The sequence below is a fragment of the Mustelus asterias genome, chromosome 17 (assembly GCF_964213995.1).
Source record: "Mustelus asterias chromosome 17, sMusAst1.hap1.1, whole genome shotgun sequence".
NCBI lineage: Eukaryota > Metazoa > Chordata > Chondrichthyes > Carcharhiniformes > Triakidae > Mustelus > Mustelus asterias.
The window spans coordinates 74,539,665-74,567,444 of NC_135817.1; the positions used below are offsets into that span (position 1 = coordinate 74,539,665).

The 27,780-nt window shown below is 42.2% G+C and overlaps 1 protein-coding gene across 2 annotated transcripts in view; it reads right to left on the reverse strand.

The window, feature by feature from the left end:
- The window catches only part of stxbp5l (syntaxin binding protein 5L), a 437,021-nt gene that overhangs the window by 390,208 nt on the left and 19,033 nt on the right, over nt 1-27,780 (reverse strand). For both annotated transcript variants that reach the window (XM_078232988.1, XM_078232987.1), the window contains exon 3: nt 12,978-13,075. In XM_078232988.1, coding sequence (XP_078089114.1) covers nt 12,978-13,075 — 98 coding nt within the window. The remainder of the gene's footprint in view (nt 1-12,977; nt 13,076-27,780) is intronic.

The following is a 27,780-nucleotide window of genomic DNA, read 5'->3' on the forward strand; positions in this document are numbered from 1 at the left end:
TGTCGATGATCCGGCACGTCTTGCAGAGGTTGCTGTGGCAGGGTTGTGTGGTGTCTTGGTCACTGTTCTCCTGAAGGCTGGGTAGTTTGCTGCGGACAATGGTCTGTTTGAGGTTGTGCGGTTGTTTGAAGGCAAGAAGTGGGGGTGTGGGGATGGCCTTGGCGAGATGTTCGTCTTCATCAATGACATGTTGAAGGCCCATGACGATGGCATTGCTGCAACGGCCTCAGTGCTCAGCGCCAACAACTGCCAGTTTCCAGATGCAATTTTACATCTCATCCGCTTCATCCTGGACCACAATATCTTCACCTTCAACAACCAGTTCTTCATCCAGACACACGGAACAGCCATGGGGACCAAATTTGCACCTCAATATGCCAACATCTTCATGCACAGGTTCGAACAAGACTTCTTCACCGCACGGGACCTTCAACCGGTGCTATACACTAGATACATCGATGACATTTTCTTCCTTTGGACTCATGGTGAACAATCACTGAAACAACTCTATGATGACATCAACAAGTTCCATCCCACCATCAGGCTCACCATAGACTACTCTCCGGAATCGGTTGCATTCTTGGACACGCGCATCTCCATTAAGGACGGTCACCTCAGCACCTCACTGTACCGCAAGCCCACGGATAACCTCACGATGCTCCACTTCTCCAGCTTCCACCCTAAACACGTTAAAGAAGCCATCCCCTACGGACAAGCCCTCCGTATACACAGGATCTGCTCGGATGAGGAGGATCGCAACAGACACCTCCAGACGCTGAAAGATGCCCTCATAAGAACAGGATATGGCGCTAGACTCATTGATCAACAGTTCCGACGCGCCACAGCGAAAAACCGCACCGACCTCCTCAGAAGACAAACACGGGACACAGTGGACAGAGTACCCTTCGTTGTCCAGTACTTCCCCGGAGCGGAGAAGCTACGGCATCTCCTCCGGAGCCTTCAACATGTCATTGATGAAGACGAACATCTCGCCAAGGCCATCCCCACACCCCCACTTCTTGCCTTCAAACAACCGCACAACCTCAAACAGACCATTGTCCGCAGCAAACTACCCAGCCTTCAGGAGAACAGTGACCAAGACACCACACAACCCTGCCACAGCAACCTCTGCAAGACGTGCCGGATCATCGACACAGATGCCATCATCTCACGTGAGAACACCATCCACCAGGTACACGGTACATACTCTTGCAACTCGGCCAACGTTGTCTACCTGATACGCTGCAAGAAAGGATGTCCCGAGGCATGGTACATTGGGGAAACTATGCAGACGCTGCGACAACGGATGAATGAACACCGCTCGACAATCACCAGGCAAGACTGTTCTCTTCCTGTTGGGGAGCACTTCAGCGGTCACGGGCATTCGGCCTCTGATATTCGGGTAAGCGTTCTCCAAGGTGGCCTTCGCGACACACGACAGCGCAGAGTCGCGGAGCAGAAACTGATAGCCAGGTTCCGCACACACAAGGACGGCCTCAACCGGGATATTGGGTTTATGTCACACTATTTCACATAAATATTTCTGCTTTTTTCCTCCTGAGTCTTTATCATGCGATCCTAGAATCAGAATTTATGTCACACTATTTGTAACTCCCACAGTTGCGTGGACCTGCAGAGTTTCACTGGCTGTCTTGTCTGGAGACAATACACATCTTTTTAGCCTGTCTTGATGCTCTCTCCACTCCCATTGTTTTGTTTCTTAAAGACTGGATTAGTTGTAAGTATTCGCATTCCAACCATTATTCATGTAAATTGAGTCTGTGTCTTATAAGTTCTGTTTGTGAACAGAATTCCCACTCACCTGAAGAAGGGGCTCAGAGCCTCGAAAGCTTGTGTGGCTTTTGCTACCAAATAAACCTGTTGGACTTTAACCTGGTGTTGTTAAACTTCTTACTGTGTTTACCCCAGTCCAACGCCGGCATCTCCACATCTAGATGATTATAGCCATTGCACAAAAGCCCAAAATTTGGGAATAAAATGGTTCCAATGTATTTTGAGTCAGTGTATGCATCTATTTGAGTGGGAAAACACTGGTCAACTTGTTACCACTGCTGTGCAATTGAATGGTGTTAAACTCAATATTAATGCATTTATTGTACTTTTACATTACGATTTTGAGATTCTGTGACTGGAAAAAGAGTGGAAAAGTTGCAGCTGAATTAATGCCTACTCTAACATTGTGAATTGTGTCCAGTACCATATTTACATAGCATATGCTCTTTTTTAAAAAAATGTTTGCTTAAGATACAAAACGCTTGCAAATTGGGAGAATTATGTGAGGCATCTTTGGTCAGAGGGTGGAGGTAAAAGAAAATCTCAGTCCAAGAAGGGTAGGAATTAGAGGATAGTAGGCAAGTTGTAAGTAAAACAAAAATGATAATTCCTATACATGTTTCATTGTGTAATTTCCATATAGAAAAAATACTTGGATTATAGAGGATACATGAATTTTTAAAAACACTGGAGGAGAATCTCAGTAGAAAAGAGATTGAGAACTCCTGATCTACTGCATCTTCTCAACCAAACATTGCAAGTAATCTTATTCTAAACAGCATAAACCTCTAACATTTACCCACGATCTTTGAAAAATTCAAGTATCACACTGTTATCACATTCAGTACCAAATTCCATTCCATATTGGTAAAGTTTGATAATGTACTAATAAAAGAGATAATATAAAGGTAATTCCAAAATGAATGGTCATTAGAATGAAAAGAGATGGAAAAATAAATGTACTATAGATCGTTACTTCCGAGCCCTGGGCGTTGTAACGATGGGGTACCTCAAAGATATTCTGGGGAAACCTCCCAACCCCCCATCCCATTCCCAGAGGTTCCCAGGTAATGATTCCATGGCAATTGCCCTGGAAGTTCAAACTTCCGTTGGGCAACTACTTTGCAATGGGAACCACCCAAAAGTAGGATCTAAAACCCTGAATTTTGGATGGTTCCAACTGTTGTACGTTATTAGCTACGCAGAAAAAGTTAGAAGGATTAAAACAAACCACTTGCTTCTGGTGATCTTCCCTCCACAGCCTCAAACGTCAGAGTCCCCAATCCCGTACAGCCCACTTATCTTCTTTCCAAAATCCACAAACAGGGCTGCCCTGGTACTCACATTGTATCAATCATGGAACTCATTTCTGCCTACCTTGCCTCCATCCTATCTCCCCTTGTCCAGTCTCTTCCCACCTACATTCACAATTCATCTGATGCCCTACATCATATCAACAATTGCCAATTCTCTGGCCCTAACTGCTTCCTCTTCACTATGGATGTCCAATCCCCTTGCACCTTCACCACCACTATGATTGTCTGAGAGTTCTCTGCTTCTTTCTTGAGCAGAACAATCCACACCCTCCACCATTTTCCTCTGCCTGGCTGAACTTGTTCTGTCACTAAATAACTCCAACACAATGCTACCATGAAACACATCTTCCCCCCTCAACTCTATCAGCATTCCACAGGGATTGCTCCCTCCGTGACACCTGGTCTACTCTTCCACCATGCCCAACTCCCCATCCCCTTGCCATGGCAACTTCCCTTGCAATCACAAAAGATGCACACCTGCCCCTTGACCTCCTTCCTCCTCAACAAAGTTAAGCAGTGTTTCATTTGCACTTACCTCAATTTGGTCTATTGTATTCACTGCTCCCAATGTGGTCTCCTTTACATTAGGGAGACTAAATGCAAACGGATGACTGCTTTGCAGAACACCTTTGCTCAATCTGCAAGTAAGATCCTAAAAGAAGTAGCTATAGAGATAGTGGCTGCATTGGTTTTAATTTTCCAAATATCCTTGGATTCTGGAGAAGTACTGGAGAATTGGAAAACTGCCAGTGAGACAATACCCGATTTAAAAAGGGAGGGGATAGCTGATTAACCTAACACCTATTGTTGGAAAAATTTTGCAATCAATTATTAAGTAATAACAGCACATTTGGGAAATCATACTCGAATCAAGCAGAGTCAGCATACTTGTTTACCTCATTTATTTAAAAACTGGTACAAATTTATGGGTAACTGCAAGGTTTTCTTCATAGTAAGATTTTTTTATAAGAGCAGTAGAAAGCTTATCAGGAGCAGTACGGTTTATTCATTAAAATAAATAAAGATAACAAAATATTAAATAGAAATAAAATATCAAAAACATCTGTACAATTAAGAAATGTATATCTTTTTATTGTAGGTGATATTATTTTTGATAAGCACAGTAAGTTATAATATACACAAGGTAAGTGTAAAAAAATTTTCTTTTCCCATTTGAAGTAGATGACAGTTCTATTAACATATGAATGGTTAAGCATTTTCTATAACACATTATGAAATATTCGGTCTGTATTAAATGTACTTGATCTTATTCATGGGGTCATGGGTAGTGCAAATGCACTATTTCAATTTTGTGGTCCATTGAGATGAAGGAGGGCCGCTCATGCGGCCCACTCACTAGCTTAGGTTGCCCATCACTGTTCTAGATGATAGCATTGTAGGTTTGAAAGGTGCTGCCTAAGGAGCCTTTGAGTTCCTGCAATGAATCTTGTAGATGATACACACTACTTCCACTGTTCATCGGTAGTGCAGGAAGTGAACAGTTGTGGAAAGGTTAGCAATAAAATGAGCTGCTTTTTCTTGGATAGGGCCAAGCTTCTTGAGTGCTGCTAGAGCTCACTCTTCTAGGCAGATGAGCAGCATTTCATCACACTCCTGGCTTGTGCCTTGTAGATGGTGGACAGGCTGTGGAGAATCAGGAAGTGAGTTACTCGCCACAGGATTCCTAGCTTCTGACCTGTTCTTGTATCCACATGATTTAAATGGCTAGTCCAGTTCAGTTTCTGGACCATGGTAACATCCAGAATATTGACAGTGGGGATTCAGCAATGGCAATGTCATTGAACGTCAAGGGGAAATGATAGATCCTCTCTTCTTGGAAATGGTCTTGTCTGGCACTTGTGTGCTGCGAATGTTACATACCATTTGTCAACCCATACCTGGATACCCAGGTATACACAGGTCTTGCTGCATTTGGACATGGACTGTTTCAGTATGAGCCATCACAAATGGTCTTGAACCATCAGTGAACATCCTGGCTTCTGACCTTACGATGGAAGGAAAGTCACCGATGAAGCAGCTGGAGATGGCTCGGCCAAGGACACTACCCTGAGGAACTCCTGCAGTGATGCGCTGTAACGGAGGTGATTGACTTCCATCAACCACAACCATCTTCCTTTGAACCAGTGGAGGGTTTTCTCCCCAGTTCCCTTTGACCTATTTTTTAACTCCGGCTTCTTGTTGCAACAATTGGTCAAATGCTGCTTTGATATCAAAGGTAGTCACACTCACCTCCCCTTTGGAATTCAGCTCTCTGGCCCATGTTTGAACCAAGGTTGTAATGAGGTCAGGAGCTGAATGACTCTGGCAGAACCCAAACTGAGCGTCAAATGAGCAGGTTATTGCTGAGCAGGTGCAGCTTGATAGCACTGTTGATGATTTCTTTTACCGTTTTATCAATAATCTAGAATAGACTGATAGGGTGACAACTGGCCAGGTTGGATTTGTCCTGCTTTTTATGTACAGGGCATACTTGGGCAATTTTCCACATTGCAGGTAAATGCCAGTGTTGTAGCTGTACTGAAATAGCTTAGTTAGGGAGAGTAGCAAGTTCTGGAGCACAAGCCTTCAGTACTATTGCCAGAATACTGTCAGAGCTCGTAGCCTTTGCATTATCAGGTGCCTTCAGCTGTTTCTTGCTATCACATGTAATGAATCAAAATGGCTGAAGACTAGCATCTTTGATGCTGTGCACCTCTAGTGGAGGACCGGTTGGATCATCCACTCAGCACTTCTGATTGAATATTGCTGCAAATACTTCAGCCTTATCTGTGCTGGGCTCCTCCAACGTTGAGGTTGGGGCTATTCCTAAAAACTCTTCCTCCAGCGCGTTAAACGTTCACCACCATTCACGACTGGATGTGAATGCAAGACTGCAGAGCTTAGATCTGATCCATTGGTTGTGGAACTGCTTCACTCTGTCTATTACTTGCTGCTTATGTTGATCGGCATGCAAGTAGTCCTGTGTCATAGCTTCACCAGACTGATACCTCATTTTTGTGTATGTCTGATATTGCAGCTGGCATGCCCTGCTGCACTCTTCATTGAACCAGGGTTGTTCTCCTGGCTTAATGGTAATGGCAAAGTGGGGAATATGCTGAGCCATGAGGTTATAAATTGTCAGAGTACTACTTTGCTGCTGCTGCTGCTGCTGCTGATGGCTCACAATGCTTCATGGAAGCCCAGTGTTGAGCTGCCAATTGTGTTCGAAATCTATCCCAACTAGCATGGTGGAAGTGCCACACATGATGGAGGGTATCCTCAATGTGAAGACAGGACTTTTGTCTCCAAAAGGACTGTGCTGTGTTTACTCCTGCTGATACTGTCATGGACAGTTGCATCTGCAGCAGGCAGGTTGGTGAGGATGAGGTCATGTATGTTTTTCTCTCTTGTTGGTTCCCTCAACAGCTGTCACAAATCCAGTCTAGCAGCTATGTTTTTTAGGGCCCGACTAGGCGGTCTGTGATGATAGCACCAAACCACTCTTGATGATGGACATCAAAGTCCTCCCACTCAGAGTACAGAATACATGATTCAAGTCTTGGTCCAAATATGGAAAAAAAAAAGCTGAATTCCAGCAATTAATTTCAATGTGAGTGACTGTCCTTGACAGCAAAGCAGCATTTGGATCACATATGGCTTTAGAAAAATTTGAAGTCAAGGGTATCAAGAGGAAATCTCTCCACTGGTTGGAATCATACCCAGCAGTATGTTTGTGATTGTTGGAAACTAATCATCTCAGCCGCAGGGCATCACTGCAGGAGTTCCTCAGGATAATGTCCGAGACACAATCATTGTCAGATTTAGGCTGATAAATGGCAAGTAACATTCATGCCACACAAGTGTCAGGCAATGACCATTTCTAATAAAAGAGAACCCAAACATCTTCCCTTGATGTTTAACAACAATCCCCCATCATCAATATCCTAGGCGTTATCAATGACCAGAAGCTTAACTAGACCAGCCATTGAAATAATAAGACTAAGAGCAGGACAGAGGCTAGAAATCCTGCAGCAAACAACTTGCCTTTTTACTTCCCAACCTTAAAGGGGTGGAAGAGGAGTCGTGAAATACTCTCCACTTGCCTTAATGAATATAGCTCCCATAAACACTCAAAAAGTACAGCATCATCCAGGACAAAGCTGCCGCTTGATCAACATCCCATCCATCACCTTATAACATTTACTCCACCACCATCATCACACTAGCATTGGGCATCATCTACAAAATGCACTACAGCAACTTATAAAGGCTCTTTTGATAGCATCTTCCAAACCCACAACCTCTAGCTTCAACCTTAGGCCGCATTTGGAGTATTGCGTGCAGTTCTAGACACCACACTACCAGAAGGACGTGGAAGCCTTGGAGAGAGTGCAAAGAAGGTTCACCAAGCTGTTGCCTGGTCTCGAGAGTCTTGACTATGAGAGGTTGAATAAACTAGGATTGTTTTCATTGGAATGCTGAGGGGCTGAGGGGAGACCTGATAGAAGTGTACAAAATTATGAAAGGCATAGACAAGGTGGATAGTCAGAGGCTTTTTCCTGGGGTGGAAGTGTCAATTACAAGGAGGCACAGGTTCAAGCTGAGAGGGAGAAAGTTTAAGGGAGATGTGTGGGGGAAGTTTTTCTACGCAGAGGGTGGTGGGTGCCTGGAACATGGTGCTAGAGGAAGTGGTGGAAGCAGGCACAATAGGAACATTTAAGCAGCATCTGGATTGGTACATGAATTAGGGAGGGAATGGAGGGATACAGACCAAGGGCGGGCAGTTTTTCTTTAGTTTAGTTAGGGCATCATGATCGGCACAGGCTTGGAGGGTCGAAGGGTCTGTTCCTGTGCTGTCCTTTTCATTGCCCTATCTGTAAGCATATCCTTCATTAAATTTGAAGACCAAAACTGCAGAGTACTCCAAACATGATTTCACTAAAACCATGCACAACGAAGACAGCCTTAGTCTCGTACCGCAATCTCCTTGCAATAAAGACCAATCTGCCATTTGCTTTCCTAATTGCTTGGTGTACCTGCATGCTAATTTTCTGTGTTCACTCTAAACACAACATTTGCAAGTTTCACAACTTTTCAAGAAATATTCTGCTCTTCTCAGCTGATTATCTCAAGTTACTCACTCTTGGTTGCCCTTCATTTGTGTCTTTCTCTGTCTTTATTTTTCCAATGTCTCCACCATTTACTCACTCCCCATGATAATTTCACCTGTCTCTGCCTCCAAGAACAGAACATTAGCTACTTTTCTCCTTTTATATACTTGCAAAAATCCTCCCACTATCTGAGACTGGTCCTATGTGAGTACAGGTGGAGCAGCCTTTGGCAATGTTATCATGGGCTCCAATACCAGAAGCTGTTGCCTTCAAGCACCTCAGAAGGCAGAGCAAGAAATGGAGCAGCCTGTCACTGTCTCTTCTGAAGCTATAGGGATTGCACAATGTAGGAATGCGAGGTAAAGATGAAGAAAAACTGTAGCTCACTGAGGTTATGCACATAAGTGTATCTGAAATGTATTACTAATTGTTCATTTTATGTGGACATTTCTGGCAAGGCCTTCATTTATTGCCCACCCACAAAGTGATGGCGGGCATCTCCTGTAGGTACACTCACAGTGGTGTTAAAAAAGGATTTTGACCCAGGACAGTGATATAGAGTGGGGAATTTTCAGGTGGTGGTGTTCTCAGCATCTGCTGCCCTTGTTCTTCTAGGTGGTCTCAGGTTTGGAAAAGGCTGTTGAAGAAGCCAGAGTTGTTGCAGTGTATCTTATGTATGGTAATGTACTGCTGCCATTACTGTGCAGCTGCGGTGGAAGGAGTGAATGTTTAAGGGTGGTAAACACGTGCCAATTAAGTGGGCTGCTTTGTCCTGGATAGCACCAGGTTTCTGAGTTTTGTTGTAGCTATATACATCCAAGCAAATGGAGTGTTTTCTATCACACTCCTGACTGGTGTCTGTAGATGGTGGACAGGTTTTGGAGAGTCGGGAGGCGAGTTATTCCCCACAGAATTCCCACCTTCGGACTTGCTTTTATAGCCACAGTATTTATTTGGTTGCTCTACTTCAATTTCTAGTCAATGGTAACCCCAGGATGTTGACAGTGGAAGATTTAACGATGGTAATGCCTACAAATGCCAATGAAAGCTGTGAAATCATCAGGAAAGTTTCCACTCTAACCCTTGATGGAGGGAATGTTGCTGATAAGGCAGGTAAAGGTGGCTGGGTATATGAAATTGTGCAGCCACGTTCTGGAACTGAGAAGATTGGCCTCCAACAATGACAACAATCTTTGTGTTCGATAGGACTTTATCCAGTACAGATATAGGACATGATCTAGCCAAAAAAATGCTAAGTGTCAAAAAAGTCTGAAAACTAGACTGTTGCACTCTCTGCACTTTGTTGGGCACGTTTGACACACTGTCAATTTTTTTGGCAGTTGGGTGTTTCATGCCAGTAAAGAGGGACGGAACCTAGGCTTGCCAGGGTGCCAGTTGAGGACTGTTCAGTGCGCCATTGTGCAGGCACCCCAAACCCCCATGGACACCCCCCCCCCTCCCCCATTGCAACATGGGTCGCTGGCATAGAGACCCTCCTCGGTCCTCTGTCACGACCCCATGCACGAACCACCTTTTACACAGCACCCTCTTTGCCGATCACCACACCCCCCCCGCCCTCACCCTCCCTCCCTTTGCCAAATCGCTCCTCCCCTGCCTGACCCCACACCATTGCCGATCACCCTTCTTGCCGACACGCCCCCCCACACCTCCCTCCCCCACCACCTTCCTGTCCCTCGTCATGGCACTACCCCCAATCAAACCCAATCCTTTTGGCACTGCCCCTGGCACAATTATGGTGCCCAGTGGGCAGTGAGGATTCCAGGTGGGCACTGCCAAGCTATGCCCTCAACCACCTGAGGGCTTCAATGGCCCCTGTTTCCCCCTGGTGTGGCCATCATGTCTGATTCCCCGTTGGATGGGACCATGAGTGGTCCTGGTGACGAGGCCTCTCACCGACAAGGGTAGAAACATCCGGGAGCCTGGAAATGGCCATGTCAGCCCTGCCAGTAGGATTTAAATGAAGTCATTAATATTTAAAATTAGTCGACAAAACAGGGCCGGGAAGATGGCCTTTGGCGCGAGACCAGTTTGCGCCCAACACGACATCCTTGCATGCTATCTTCATGGCCCACTAACCCAATCGACCAGAGTAGAGGGCTAGAAAGATTGCGCCCATGATGTGACAAAATTCAGCATAGGGTTCAAAGAGCTCCATTTAGCTACTTACAGAAGTTATTCCCTGGCTTGGTGATTACTGCATACGCTAATAATAATAAACACAGAAGATAATCAGTAATATTAGTAACAAGGGCATGCTGTGGATGGAGCTGCAGTTGGTCAAAGAGCAGGGAACCAGGGTGGTTGGGTTTGTGGGAGATATCACTGCCTAACGCTGCCTGAAGACTAATCAAAGCTACCATGGCAGGGTGCATCATGATGTTCCCCTTGTGAACTACTCCAACTGTACAAATAAGTCTCTCAACAAGAATTATCACCAAACTTGTTTAACATATGAACATATGATCAAGAGACAGATGCAGGACATTCAGCCCCTCCAAACTTGCTCCGCCATTTATTAAGATCGTAACTGGTCTGATAAGTTATCGGGGTTAAAGATGAAGATTTGAGATTACTATCACCCACTTGCTTATCAAGAATATTAAATTTTATTAGTGTCACAAGTGGGCGTACATTAATACTGCAATGAAGTTACTGTGAAAATCCTCTAGTCGCCACACTCCGGCACCTGCTCAGGTACATAGAGGGAGAATTTAGCATGGCCAATGCACCTAAGCAGCATGTCTTTCAGACTGTGGGAGGAAACCAGAGCACCTGGAGGAAACCCGTGCAGATACGGGGAGAACATGCAGACTCCACACAGTCACCCAAGGCCAGGAAATGAACCCAGGTCCCTGGTGCTGTGAGGCCAGTGCTAACCACTGTACCACCTCTGCCTTAAAATGCTCAAAATATTCAAAGATTCTGCTTCCACCATAGAGTTCCAAAGACTTTCAGTCATCATCTGTGATTTGACAATTTTCCATCCAACTCTGGTCCTTCCCCACCCATTATGGGGTGAGTTAACAAAGTCCATTAAACCTACCATTCTTTTTGCACAGATGCTGCCTAACTAGTTGCATATTTCCAGAATTTTCTGTCATTACATGAATAAAGTACCTTTTCAATTATTTATATTGCACCACACACTAAATACGAAAGTAATTCCATTTGCAAGTAGGAATTTCTGAATACTGTGCTACCTATGAGTTATTTATTCCACCTCATTCAAGGGATAAATTCTAGAATGAGCAGTTTTAATGGGGTGGCCTGTTGAACAGAACTCTTGAATTAAGTAATTATCTGTTATTTGCAATTAAATTGTGACCATTGAACTGCTTTGTCTTGGTCGCCTCTACATCAAATTTCAAACCATTATTTGTCATAAACCTCGTCATTGATCAATATTTCTGATGGGAAAGGAAAATGGTTCTCCTGATCTTTCATTAACTTATTTTATATTTTCTACAGAAAGCAACAGGATTCAAAGTCAAGTCCTCTCAAAACATTCTGACATATCCATTAGGGTTAAGACAAAATCTGCATTGGTTAAAGCTCGAATACAAACTGCACATCAAGGTGCAAGCCTGATAATGATAAAAAAAGAATAAGGGAGAAAACAAAGAAATCCTCCAATAAATCTTACAAAATGTAGCGCTTTCATTTTAAAAAGGTAATCATACAATTCTACAACTAAGCAGTTTTTCTCCTTCAATTGTATTTAATTTGGTCCTCACATACAAAGGCTAAATCTATTTATTAAGCCTGTTTTCTTATTTCACCACGAGAAACAGGTTAAGTATTTTCATTCTGCAGTGTTGTTCTTTCCTTTCCATAGCAAGACCAGGGAGCAGCTGGCCATCAGATTAGTTGGCAGGTCTCAGAGACTGAACATCCTCCCAGATGGGGGCAAAGTCTTGCCCTGAGCCAACCAAGCAGGGGCTTAGAAGTGTAACATTGTTTGACATGAAAGTTTTAATAAAAATCAAGCATATTAAGAACACGTGAATTGAGAGAACCTACCCAATACATATCCATTGAATAAAACAAAAGCTTGTACTAGATATAATTACAGCTTCTTTTATTTAAAAAAATCTTCAAATAATTACTCAATTTTAATAAAATTGCTTCATTTTAATCGGGTGCAAATATGTGAGAAACATTTGCATCAAAGAATCTGTGGATCTCATTCTGAAAGCTGCAAAGGGTTTTCAATCTTAAAACAGCTGGGGAAGCATGTAACAAACTGCAGACAAAGCAACACCAGAATGATATGGAAATTGAAAACAATACATAGACAATAATTTCAACTATCAAACCATCAGCTGATAAAATTTGTAAAAACATTACAGGCAGGTTTGCTGGGAGAGAACTGAGCTGTTTCTTTTTGTACTGTATCATGTGTGCAAGTTGAATGTAAACCACAATAGCAGCAAGGGAAATAGAATAAAAGGAAGCAAATGCCCTCCTCCCATCTGCAGCTGATCCAAATTGAATTGTGTCATGGCTTTCCAATATAACACAGCAGTATAATACTGCCAGTCGAGACTCATTTGAATAACATTTAAATATTGAACAAGCTACAGGTAAACACACTTACCATAATGAGAGATGAGGCTGCATCTTATCCATGACTGCACTGCAAACATCACAGAATCAATGCAGAAGTAATAAACAGTATCTAGGAAGATGCAAGTATCCACTGCTACAAACCTTCTTGCAGTTCAAAAAAGGATACATTCGTAGTGCTCCTGTGCGGCAGCCAATAGCCAAGATTTTTTGCACTGGATCAAAAGCTAAGGCAGTCGGTTGACAGGGGAAGCCATGACGCACCGTCTGTAAAATAAGGGATTGAAACAATAGAAGTGTTAAAAACTGACCTTCTGAACATCTTTGACAAAATAATACATATTACTAAATGTACAAACGTCCATTCTTGTGGCATGAAACATAATTGCGAGATTTGCACTCATTCAAAACCGTAGTTAAAATCAGGCTTATTTAAATCTGTCAAATTTCAAAAAGTAAACAAAGTTTGCCTGGTACTTAACAGCACAAAAACAGGCTATTTAAATGACCAGTCCATGCTTATGCGCCAAATGAGCCTCCACATTCTGCCTCTAACCCCAGCAAGTTTCTTTGATATATATATATAGCCAGCTTTCTTTCCCTTAAATGCATTAAGGCTAGTTGCCTCAACTATGGTTAATAGTAGTGAGTTCCACATTCTAACCACTCTTTGGAAAATATGTTCCTCATGAATTTAGTTAGATTTATGAATGAATTTCTTACATTTATGGCTCCTAGTTCTAGCTTTTCCCAGTAAATGGAAACATGTTCACTAAAGCTATCCTATCAAATCCATTTGCAATATTAAGGGCCTCTATTAGGTCACCCCTAATAGATGTGGCCTCTCAGTTATGGTATTATCCCAGTAAAAACTTGTTTTTGTAAGCCTGGACTGCTTTTGGACTGCTTTTCTATCTTTTGTTTATGTAACTGTTACAATGCACAAATTCATTCCTTAAATATTAGCCATTGCCTATCCACCATCACGTCTTTAAATGAAGTACTCCAATCAATTTTAGCCAATCATGCCTCATACCTTCAGAGGTTCCTTTATTTAGATTTAGGACCCTAGTTTTAGATCAAACTTTTTCATTTTCAATTCTAATGAAGGATTCTATCATGTTATGGTCATTGTTCACAGTAACTTTGTTGCAGTGTTAATTTAAGCCTACTTGTGACACTAATAAATAAACTTTAAAACTTGTTCCCTAAAAGAACCCCACACAAAAAGATTAATTAATTAACCCCTTCTCATTGCAGAATACCAAATCTAGGATAGCATGTTGTCTAGTTGGTTCTTCAATAGGCTGGTCTGGAAAACCATCTTGTACACACTCGAGGAATACATCTACCACAGTATTGTTGCTAATTTGATTTCCCCAATCTACAGGCGGATTAAAGTCACCCTTAAAGGCTCCTTCAACAGCACCTTTCAAATTTGTGACCTTTACCATCTGGAAGAAAAGGGAAAACAGACATGAGAACAGTTCCTCTCCAAGCCACACATCAATCTGACTTGTCATTCCTTCAATATCGCCGATATTTGGAATCTGGAATCCTCTTCCTAATAGGTGGGCTGTAGCAGTTGAAGGCGGCTGCTCACCACCACCAACTCAAGGGCATTTAGGGATGAGCAATAAACGGTGGCCTTCCTACTGATGCTCACATCCCATGAAAGAATTAGAATTTTTTTTAATCACAGAGCAGGGGAGTTATCCCCAGTGTCCTGGTCAGTATTCATTCCTCAATTAATCTCGCAAAAATCACATCAGATCAATATCATGTTGCTGTTTTATGGGAGTTTGTTGTACACAAATTGACCTCCATGTTTCCTATGTCACAATAGGGGCTATACTTCAAAAAGTATTTTGTTGGTTGCAAAGTGTTTTCGGACATCGTGGTTATGGAAAACATTATATAAACATAAGTATAATTTGACATTGCATGTTTAGATTTCTGCCTTGAAATTATTTCTAGGTATCTTGTTTGCCCCCAGTGTAATAAGTGAGCAAGCTAAGAGTTATTTTGAACAGATTTCAGGAGAATTGAATGTCTACTTAATAAAGTGGACAATACAGTGTAAAGTATCCCTTTATGTTTGTTTTTTCAGTTGCATCAAAAGTAAAAGGGAGAATTATGTTCTGTGGTCTACAGAATAAGTTGCCTACAAAGAAAGCATTTAGCCAACAGAGCTTTTAGCCTTTTAAGAACAAAGAAAATTACAGCACAGGAACAGGCCCTTCGGCCCTCCAAGCCTGCACTGACCATGCTGCCCAACTGAACTAAAACCCCCTACCCTTCCGGGGACCATATCCCTCTATTCCCAGCCTATTCATGTAATTGTCAAGACGCCCCTTAAAAGCCACTACCGTATCCGCTTCCACTACCTCCCCCGGCAGCGAATTCCAGGTACCCACCACCTTCTGTGTAAAAAATCTGTCTCGTACATCTCTTTTAAACCTTGCCCCTCGCACCTTAAACCTATGCCCCCTTGTAATTGACTCTTCCACCCTGGGGAAAAAGCTTCTGACTATCCACTCTGTCCATGCCCCTCATAACCTTGTAGACTTCTATCAGGTCACCCCTCAACCTCCGTCGTTCCAGTGAGAACAAACCAAGTTTCTCCAACCTCTCGTCATAGCTAATGCCCTCCATAGCAGACAACATCCTGGTAAATCTTTTCTGTACCCTCTCCAAAGCTTCCACATCCTTCTGGTAGTGTGGCGACCAGAATTGAACATTATATTCCAAGTGCGGCCTAACTAAGGTTCTATAAAGCTGCAACATGACTCGCCAATTTTTAAACTCAATGCCCCAGCCGATGAAGGCAAGCATGCCGTATGCCTCCTTGACTACTTTCTCCACCTGCGTTGCCACTTTGTGACCTGTGTACCTGTACACCCAGATCCCTCTGCCTTAAGGGTTCTGCCATTTACTGTATATTTCCTATCTGTATTAGATCTTCCAAAATGCATTACCTCACATTTGTCCAGATTACACTCCATCTGCCACTCCCCGCCCAAGTCTCCAACCGACCTATATTCTGCTGTATCCTCTGATGGTTCTCATCGCTATCCACAAATCCACCAACCTTTGTGTCGTCCGAAAATTGATCAGTTACATTTTCCCCCAAATCATTTATATATATATATTACAAACAGCAAAGGTGCCAGCACTGATCCCTGAGGAACACCACTTGTCACGGCCCTCCATTCAGAAATGCACCCTTCCACTGCTACCCTCTGTCTTCTTTGATCGAGCCAATTTTGTATCCACCTTGCCAGTTCACCTCTGATCCCATGCGACTTCACCTTCTGCACCAGTCTGCCATGAGGGACCTTGTCAAAGGCCTTACTGAAGTCCATGTAGACAACATCCACTGCCCTACCCTCATCAATCATCTTCGTCACTTCCTCGAAAAATTCGATCAAGTTAGTGAGACACGACCTCCCCTTCACAAAACCATGTTGCCTCTCACTAATACGTCCACTTACTTCCAAGTGGTTACAGTAAACATCTTAAAATGTGAAATCTTGCATCATTCTTTCAGCTATGGAAGTTTAAGTGTCTTTTTAAAAGTTACGGTCTGTATGGAGAGCAGTTTGCAGTAATATTGTCAAAAACAGCTCATTTATTTCAAATTAGACAAATCAGATCAATTGCTATGCTAAGGTATGAATGAAACAAGGCTCTAAAATATAAATTGGAAAACTTCCGGAGACTATATACTGTATATGGGAAGGATTGGCAGCATTCTGTAGGATTCTTTTATGTGTGAAAGATAAAGGGAAATCAGTTTGAAGTTAGAGCAAGAAAAATGTTCAACTTACTATGACATCATCAAAATTCAGATTGGAGACAGCACCACAAACTTGGATTTGTTTATATAGAAATACATATACTAACTGAGCAAAGGTGAAATACTATTAACCTTAGACAGTTTTACACTTAACTTCAGAAAGTCTAGGTTTCCTCCCCTGTGAAATAAAATACCAGCTATATTCAGGATTGGTCACCGGTATCCTTCCATCTGCAATAGATGATGGAAATGCAACCTCAACTTTTGTGATATCAGGTGAGATCATCTGCTGCACTTCTTTTGATGGCTTAAAAAGCACATGGTGGAAATGCAAATCTGCCACAAGTCGAACAAGGAAGTTGTTTCTTGCCAATGTTGCAGGATGATTTTTGCTGATGTCTTATTTGCAGGGCTGGTATCTGCTTTGCCACTTCTGAAACCATATGTTGTGGTGGCGAATTCTTGCCCACTGCTGCTGTTGCCATTTGCATCAATCATCTCCTAGAGTTTCCCACTTGTCATGGTTGATATTGAGGGTTTTCATGTTTCTTTTGACAGTGTTCTTGAATCGGAGCTCTGGGTACCCTGCTAGTGTCTTGGCATAGGCCATCTCACCAATAGGGTATTCTTGGGGATGTGGCCATCTTCCATCCTGTTCACATGAACAAGCCAGCAAAGCTTTCTTTGCTTGAAAAGTGCTGACTTACTTGATATGTTTGAACCAGAAAGGACTGTTACATTGGTGATTTGTCTTTACGTCCGAGTCATATTATACACATAATTTAAATAGATCATTCCTCAAGAATTGAACGAATAAAGTTGAACAGTACTTTTTCTTTCGAGAACTATTTACATATTGCCTAAAAAATCTAAAAATAATTTTATTTTAATAGGAGTCACACACTGACATGGCCTTCAAACAACGCGAAGAATCTAAACAGCTGCACCTCAGACCTGCAGTATTGTCATTTTCTGATTTGCCAGATCAATAAATTAATTCTAGAACCAGTTTTCTTTACAAAATGCACTCAAGGAAATTGCAATATGTAATGCAGTAGTGTTAAATCATTGAACGACATAAGAGATTAGCGCGCAAAATTAAAGCACATGGGATTGCGGGTAGTGTATTGAAACATAGAAAACTGGTTGGCAGAAAGGATGTGGAGATGCCGCGTTGGACTGGGGTAAACACAGTAAGAAGTTTAACAACACCAGGTTAAAGTCCAACAGGTTTATTTGGTAGCAAAAGCCACACAAGCTTTCGGAGCTCCAAGCCCCTTCTTCAGGTGAGTGGGAATTCTGTTCACAAACAGGGCATATAAAGACACAGACTCAATTTACATGAATAATGGTTGGAATGCGAATACTTACAGCTAATCAAGTCTTTAAGAAACAAACAACGTGAGTGGAGAGAGCATCAAGACAGGCTAAAAAGATGTGTATTGTCTCCAGACAAGACAGCCAGTGAAACTCTGCAGGTCCAGGCAAACTGTGGGGGTTACAAATAGTGTGACATGAACCCAATATCCCGGTTGAGGCCGTCCTCGTGTGTGCGGAGCTTGGCTATCAGTTCCTGCTCAGCGACTCTGCGCCGTCGTGTGTCGTGAAGGCCGCCTTGGAGAACGTTCTCCAAGGCGGCCTTCACGACACACGAGGCGCAGAGTCGCTGAGCAGGAACTGATAGCCAAGCTCCGCACACACGAGGACGGCCTCAACCGGGATATTGGGTTCATGTCACACTATTTGTAACCCCCACAGTTTGCCTGGACCTGCAGAGTTTCACTGGCTGTCTTGTCTGGAGACAATACACATCTTTTTAGCCTGTCTTGATGCTCTCTCCACTCACGTTGTTTGTTTCTTAAAGACTTGATTAGCTGTAAGTATTCACATTCCAACATTATTCATGTAAATTGAGTCTGTGTCTTTATATGCCCTGTTTGTGAACAGAATTCCCACTCACCTGAAGAAGGGGCTTGGAGCTCCGAAAGCTTGTGTGGCTTTTGCTACCAAATAAACCTGTTGGACTTTAACCTGGTGTTGTTAAACTTCTTACTGGCAGAAAGGAAACAGAGTAGGAATAAACACGTCTTTTTCCGAATGGTAGGCAGTGACTAGCGGGTATCGCAGGCATCTGTACTATGACCCCAGCTGTTCACAATGTACATTAATGATTTAGATGAAGGAACTAAATGCAATATCTCCAAATTTGCAGATGAAACAAGCTGGGTGGGAGGGTGAGCTGTGAAAAGGGTACAGAGATGCTTCAGTGTGATTGGAACAAACAATGTGTGGCCAAATATATGGCAGGTAAAGTATAATGTGGATAAATGTGAGATTATCTACTTTGGTAGCAAAATCTGGAAGGCAGATTATCTGAATGGTTATAGATTAAGAAAGTGGAATGTGCAATGAAACTGGCTATCCTCATACACCAGTTGCTGAAGGTAATCATGCAGGTGCAACAAGAGTAAAGAAAGCAAATAATATATTGGCCTTCATTGCGAGAAGATTTAAGTACAGGAGTAAGGGTGTCTTGCTGCAATTATACAGGACCTTAGTGAGGCCACACCTAGAACATTGTGTGCAGTTTTGGTTTCCTTATCTGAGAAAGGACGTTCTTGCTATAGAAGGAGTGTAGCAAAATTTTACCAGATTGATTCTTGGGATGGCAGGGCCAACCTACAAGGAGAGATCGAGTCGGTTAGAGTCATATTCGCTGGAGCTCAGAAGAAGGAGGAGGAATCTCATAGAAACCTATAAATTTCTAACAGGACTAGACAGGGTAGATGAAGGAAGAATGTTCTCATGGTGGTGGTGGGGGGGGGGGGGGGGGTCCAGAACTTTAGGACTGAGATGAGGAGACATTTCTTCACACAGAGTGGTAAGCCTGTGCAATTCACTACCATAGAAAACAGTTGAAGCCGAAACATGCATGTTTCCAAGAATGAATTAGATATAGCTGTTGGGGCAAAGGGGATCAAATGATACGGGGGAAGGTGGAACAGGTTGAGTTTGATGATCAACTATGATCATAATGAATTGGGCTTAAAGGGCTGAATTTTTCTGCTATTTTTTATGTATCTATGTTTATATGACACCAACATTTTGAATTTAGAATGGCCTTAGCTATATGCTTTCACATGCAGGTCTCAACTGAGAATTATGAAGCACTACTTCACCCAGTCACAGTTTGTCAACTGTGGCTGTCATTGCTTAATTCAAGGATGTGTTTACCCTCAAGGGACTAAGTGAAATCAAGGCTCCACTACTGTCATCCAGGCACTCATTCACCACAAGGTGCTGACACTTTATAGGTGGCCTGCTTATCTATCTGTCACCCAGAACTCAGCAGTCACATGTAGCGCTGTCCACTGTCATTATGGTAGCAGGTTACCTGACCTAAATCATCCTATTGATCAGCACCAATCAATGTAATGGACCCCATTATGATGTTCTGGTCTCCTTATTTAAGGAAGGATGTAAACGCATTGGAGGCAGTTCAGAGGTTATTAGATTGATACCTGGAATAAGCAGGTCTCTTATGGGGATAGGTTGGGAAGGTTGGTCTTGTTTCCACTGGAGTTTATGAGTGAGGGGTGACTTGATTAAAGTATAAAAGATCCTGAATGGTAGCGACAAGATGGACATTGAAAGGATGTTTCCTGTTGTGGGCGAGTCCAGAATTAGGAAGTGCTGTTTTAAAATTAGGGATCGCCCTTATAGGACAGAAGTGAGGAGAATTATTTTCTCTTAATGGGTTGTACAACTTTAGAACTGAGCCTCAGAAGGCAGTGAAAGTGGGAATCACTGAATATCTTTAGGGTAGAGGTCAATTGATTCCCTTTGCGCAACAAGAATCCAAGGTCATCAGGGATAGATGGGGAATGTGGAACTCAACACAAACAGATCAGCCATGATCTTATTGAATTACAGAGCAGGTTTGAGGGGTCAAATGGCCTACTTCTGCTCCTATTTTGCATGTACATTCCATGTTTTCATGGGTTGGCTGTTCATTCAATTACCAGATATTTAATTAATGTCATGATGACACAACTCCAGAATGATATTAATGGTTTGGTTGAGTGACTAGAAGAGAGACAAATGGAAATCAATCTGGAAATGTTTGAGGTAATGCATTTGGGGAGGGAAAATAAAATAAGGGAATGTGTAATAAATGGGAGGATATTGAGAGGGGTTGAGGAAATGAAAGACTTTGGAGTGCATGTCCACAGATAGAGAAGGTAGTAAAGAAAGCTTATGGAATGTTTTCCTTTGTTGGACGAGATATTGAATATAAAAGCAAGGGTGTAATGCTGGAACTGTATTAAACCATGCTTCGGCCGCTAGAATTTAGTGTACAGTTCTGGTAATCACATTATAGGAAGGACATAATTGCTCTGAAGTGAGTACAGAGAATTTACAAGCCAGGGCTTGAAATTTGTAGCTCTGAAAATCAAGAAGAAAAATGCATGAGATAGGGTTAAATATTCATCTCCTAGTATAGAGACCCCTGGGACGAGTATAAAATGCTAGCATTTCACATTCATTTGGGGATTTTTAAAAAAGTCTTAAACGAATGACCTAACTGAATAAAAACAAACATAATATGAAGACAGAAGCTGACTAAAGTAATCTGGAAAAATAGATACTGTCTTTTCTTTTAATCTAAGTGGCAGGTATTTAAGGGAGTATTTCATTATTCTCAACACAGAAATATTGCACTGAAAAAGAATAAAGCTCACAGGATGACCCATTCACAGCTAAAGTAGTTAAGTATGGTATCAAATTGAAAAAGGCATACAATGTTGCGAACATTAGTTGTGGAAAATTTTGGAAATGAGCAAAAGGATGACTAAAAAATAAAGAGGGAGAAAATAGATAATGACAGTAAACTAGCAAGAAGTATAAAAATAATGAACCTCTACAAGTAAATAAAAAGGAAGAGAGTAACTAAAAGAAGCTTTGGAGCATGAAACTGGGAAATTAATAAAAGGAAACAAAAAATTGTCAAAGACTTAAGCATTTTGGATCAGTCTTCATGATAGAAAACAATAAAAACATGTAGTAGTTGAAGATCGGGCGAAAGGTAGGACAGAACTTAAAACATTTACTATCACTAGGAAAGCTTACAAGGAACATTATTAGGACTAAAAGCTAACAAATCCTCTGGACCTGATGGTGTTCACTCACCCTCAGGTCTTAAAAGAGGTGGCCACAGAAAAAGTGGACACTTTTCTCAGGAAACAAAGGCAGTCTTACGTAATCTACATGCATAATTTGGATATTAGAAACAAGGTACAGATTTAGGTGAGTTTCTGTGCAAGAAAGGGTTAAAACTTCAGTTAGATTCATGTTAAACAAAGGTGCTTGTATGTGTGGGAGTTTGGGTTTAATTTCAAATTATGCCTGCATTGTGATTAGAGTGTTTATGGCGTGAAAACAAACAAAGAAAGACAAGGCTGCTGATCAGCAACCAGGAGCCAATTTAGGTTAGAAATAATTTTTGAGTTTGATTTTAAGCTGGGCCCAGCAGCAGTTGGAGCCAGGTTGCAGGAAGGAAACAGCTCTCTCAGAAACTGTCACAAGTAGAGAGATAAGATAATGGTGTTTTTTTTTAAGTGCATCTTCATGCCCACACAGTTTTTTTTACCCTGTAGAATAGTGGGAGGAAGTGTTAGAAGGATTCCCAAGCTGATTATCAACCCATTAAACAATCCTGTGGCCATTAAGTTTTGGCACTGGACTTGAACCAAGAGCTTCTGGTCCAGCAGTAGGGACACAACCACCGTACCACAAGGTCCCTTGACACTGGGTTAATGGCAAGAAAGCAAGTCCCAGAAGTTAACAAAACAGATAGTTAATAAACTAGGGAAGGAAAGAGAAGTCCCAGGAAGCCTGAAATCAATGGGACTGCAGTCGGGAATGGGTTAATGACCCTTGTCACACTTAAGCAGTAAGACCCGAACTCTGTGATTTTGTTTAGAACACTGCAGAGTCCATGTTTTTGTCAGAGTTCAGTGTTTTTCATGTCTGTGCCAGATAAAAGGAACAGCTATTCCTCTGTCTCCATTTGTTATCAAGAAATGCGATTAACCCAGCTCAAAATAAGCTAAACAGTCTCCATTTTTATGTACCTTTGTTTAACACGATGGAGTTGGCATGTATGCCTTCTGTCTTTGAATCACCATAGATTCATATATATATATATTCATCATACGTTATTCATCTTATCCTGATATAAAGTATTATACAAACCTGCATGTAGATTAGTTAACTTGTTTGTGCAAAACCTGTGATGTTGTTTCAAGGATATAAATGACGAACAATCGTGGCCTTGGAGATCGAACAAACTACGCAGAGGAAGATACTGCTAATACAACAAGAATCTCACCATGAACAATGACAGACATCTTAGAGAATTGCAATGTAATGAGGGCGGGGCCCGGGACATATATAAACTCTGTTCTTACTTGTGTTTGATGAGAAGGCTGGGGGTCCACTGTTAGGAACTTCACTTCTCCCACAATTGTGAAAATAAACACTGCATTTTGATCTACTAATAGTGTCAGAGGTTTTCTTACCTACAACAGGACAAAATGAACTGGAAACTGAATAAGGTACTTCGTTGAACAAAGCATCTTTGTTTAACATGAATCTACCTTTTTCCCCAACTTGTAAGGTGATTGTGGATAAGGACAAGATTGGTCCTTGGGAAAAGGTGTTAAATTGGGGGGAGAATAACTACAACAACATTAGGCAGGATCTGGAGTGTGTAGATTGGGAGAGGCTGTTTGAGGGTAAATCAACATCTGACATGTGGGAGTCTTTCAAATGTCAGTTGATTGGAGTTCAGGACCAGCATGTATCTGTGAGGATGAAGAATAAGTGTGGCAAGTATTGGGAACCCAGGATAATGAGGGATATTGTGAGCCTTGTCAAGAAAAAGCATTCATAAGGTCTAAAAGGCTTAGGACATATGAAGCCCTTGAAGAATATAAAGAACGTAGGAAGGAACTTAGAGAATAGTTAGGAGGGCTAAAAGGGGTCATGAAATGTCCTTGGCCAGCAGGATTAAGGAAAATCCTAAGGCATTTTATACGTATGTAAAGAGCAAGGGGTAGCCAGGGAAAGGGTTGGTCCACTCAAGGATAGTGAAAGGAATCTATGCATGGAACCAGAGGAAATGAACAAGATACTGAATGAATACTTTGCCTCAGAACTCACCAAAGAAAGGGACTTGACGAATGAGAAGCTGAGGGCAGGGGTGTAGATATTCTGGGTCATGTCAATATCAAAAAGGTGGTGGTATTGGGCGTCTTAAAAAGCATTAAAATAGATAAGCCCTCAGGGCTTGATGGGATCTATCCTCGAATACGGAGGGAGGCAAGGGCTGAAATTGCTGGGGCCTTGACAGAAATCTTTGTATCCTCACTGGCTACAGGTGAAGTTCCAGAGGACTGGAGGATAGCCAATGTTGTTCCATTGAAGAAGGGCAACAAGGATAATCCAGGAAATTATAGGCCGGTGAGCCTTATGTCGGTGGTAGAGAAATTATTGGAATAGATTCTGAGGGACAGGATTTACTCATATTTGGAAACAAATGGACTTTAGTGGTAGACAGCATGGTTTTGTGGAGGGGAGGTTGTGCCTCACTAACTTGATCGAGTTTTGCGAGGAAGTGACAAAGATGATAGATGAGGGAAAGGCAGTGGATGTTGTATACATGGGCTTCAGTAAAACCTTTGACAAGGTACCTCATGGTAGGCTGGTGCGAAAGGTGAAGTCACACGGGATCAGAGGAGAGCTGGTAAGATGGATACAGAACTGGCTTGTCCATAGAAGACAGAGGGTAGCAGTAGAGGGGTGCTTTTCTGAATGAAAGGCTGTGGCCAACAGTGTTCCACAGGGATCAGTTCTGGGACCTTTGTTGTTTGCAGTAAATATAAATGTTTTGGAGGAAAACGCAGCTGGTCTGATTAGCAAGTTCGCAGATGAACACAAAAATTGGTGGAGCTGCAGATAGTGAAGAGGATTATCAGAGGATACAGCAAGATATAGACCGGTTGGGTTCTTGGGCGGAGAAATGGCAGATGGAGTTTAATCCGGACAAGTGTGAGATAATGCATTTTGGAAGGTTCAATGCAAGTTGGAATTATACAGTAAATGATAGAACCTTTAGGAGCATTGTCAGGCAGAGAGATCTGGGTGTACATAATCACTGATCACTGAACGCGGCAACGCAGGTGGATAAGGTAGTAAAGAAAGCATACGGCATGCTTGCCTTCATTGGTCGGGACACTGAGTATGAAAATTGGCAGGTCATGCTACAGCTGTACAGAACCTTAGTTAGGCCTCATTTAGAATAGTGTGAACAGTTCTGGTTGTCACACTACCAGAAGGACGTGGATGCTTTGGAGAGGGTACAGAAGACATTTACCAGGATGTTGCCTGGTCTGGAGGATATTAGCTATGAGGAGCAGTTGGATAAACTCGGTTTGTTCTCACCGGAACGACGATGGAGATGGAGGGGTGACCTGACAGAGGTTTACAAGATAATGAGTGGCATGGACAAAGTGATAGCCAGATGTTCTTTCCTTGGGTAGAAAAGTCAAGTACTAGGGTAGAAAAGTCAAGTACTAGGGTATATAGGTTTAAGGTGTGTGAGGAAAAGTTTAGAGGGAATGTGAGAGGCAAGCATTTTACAGAGGGCGGTGAATGTCTGGAACGCGCTGCCTGGGGAGATGGTGGGAGCAGGTATGATAGCGGCATTTAAGGGGCAACTAGATAAATACATGAATAGGATGGGAATGGAAGGATACGGACTCCATAAGTGCATACAGTTTTAGTTTAGACAGGCATCATGATTGGCGCAGGCTTGGAGGGCCGAAGGGCCTGTTCCTGTGCTGTACTTTTCTTTGTTCTACTGTTCACTAAAGTTAAAGAAAGGGGCAGAGACTCCCTTGGCAAACTGGAAAGATGAGAAAAGCAATATAGATCATGGAGTCATTAGTAAGGAGCAGACATGTATTTCTGTGGCTATAGCCTTCCTCATGTCAAGGTCAAGAATCTTTCTAAGTGGCTGCAGAGAACTCCAAGCAGTGGAGGGTAAGAGGGAGGGTGAACAGCTAATGGTCATGATCCTTATTGATACCAACGACACAAGTAGAGAAAGGGACGTGTTTCTATAGGCAGGGTTTCAGGATCTAGAAATGAAATTAGTAAGAAGTACCTCAAAGGCAGTAATCTCCAGATGAAATTAACTATAGACATAGGGAAACAGAGCAGCTGAACAGGTGGCGAGAGAGATGTTGCAGGAGAGCTTTGCAAATACAGATAGCCACTTGGAAACGTGAAGCTTTGGTGACAGTGGAGACCTGGCTCAAAGAAGAGCAGGGCTGGATACTAAATATTCCTGGATACAGGATGATATTAAAGGAAGAGGAGGAGGAAGGCTACCAGCATCGATTAAAGAGAACATTAGAGCTAGAGAAAGAGGATGTCCTAGAGGGGTCAGAACAGAATCCATATGGTTACAACTAAAAAACAGAGGTAACAGAGGCGAATCTCTGGAATTCTCTGGCTGGAATTTTACCGGCACACCTGCCCCGATTCCGGGGGCAGGCAAGGCTCAGAGAACAGCATTCGCCGTTGGCCTCAGGTGGGATTGTACTGGTAAAATTTTGCCCTCTGTCTCAAAAGGTGGTGGAGGCTAGATCGTTAGAAGTATTTAAGGTGGACATGGATAAATATTTGATAGATCAACAAATAGAGGGCTGTGAGGAAATGGCACAGAAAAGGAGTTGAGGCCGGCATAGATCAGCTGAGGTCATATTGAATGGCGGGACAGGCTTGAAGGGCCTGGTGGCCTACTACTGCTTCTATTTCTTGTGCACATTGCTGGCTGTATTCTATAGGCCACCAACTAGTGAGAACTTTGCAAGAAAATTATAGAGAAGTGCAAGAAAAATATTGAAATATTTGGAGACTTTAATTATCCTAATATAGATAGTGACAGTAACATTGTAAAGGGAAGAAAAGAACAAGGACGAACAGAATTCTGAGCATGTTCAGGGAAATTATCTGCATCAGTATCTTTCCAGTCCAATGGGGAAGGAGGCAATGCTGTATCTAGTTTTAAAAAATTAGGTGGGTCAAGTTGATCAGGTGTCAGTAAAGGGCATTTTGGGGACTGTGTTCATTCGGATAGCTATGGAAAAGGATATAGAGTAATCCAAGGCAAAAGGCAAGAACAGAGGTGACATTAAAAGGCACTGCGAAACAGGTTTACAAAACCAATAAAACAAAAAATGTAAAGAACCAAGAGCCTTCAGAAGAGTTTTTGAACAAGCTTTTTATATAAACACTTCTCTGATAAAGTGGGGTTGTAATGTCTGATTTCAAGAACATATGGCTGCTACTCAAATAATCTATCACCGATCTATCAATATATATAAATATAAATAAATAAATGATTTGGAGGAAAACTTAACTGGTTTGATTAGTAAGTTTGCAGACGACACAAAAGTTGGTGGATTTGCAGATAGTGATGAGGACCGTCAGATGATACAGCAGGATATAGATCAGTTGGAGACTTGGGTGGAGAGATGACAGATGAAGTTTAATTTGGACAAATATGAGGTAATGCATTTTGGGAGGTCTAATTCAGATAGGAAATATACAGTAAATGGCAGAACCCTTAAGAGTATTGATAGGCAGAGGGATCTGGGTATACAGGTACACAGGTCACTGAAAGTGTTAACGCAGGTGGAGAAGGTAGTCAAGAAGGCATACAGCATGCTTGCCTTCATTGGCCAGAACATGAGTTTAAAAATTGGCAAGTCATGTTGCAGCTTTATAGAACCTTAGTTAGGCGGCACTTGGAATAGTGTTCAATTTTGGTCGCCTCACTACCAGAAGGATGTGGAGGCTTTGGAGAGGGTACAGAAAAGATTTACGAGGATGTTGCCTGGTATGGAGGGCATTAGCTATGAGGAGAGGTTGAAGAAACTTGGTTTGTTCTCACTGGAACGACGGAGGTTGATAGAAGTCTACAAGATTATGAGGGGCATGGACAGAGTGGATAGTCAGAAGCTTTTTCCCAGGGTGTAAGAGTCAATTACTAGGGGGCATAAGTTTAAGGTTTAAAAAGGAGATGTACGAGGCAAGTTTTTAT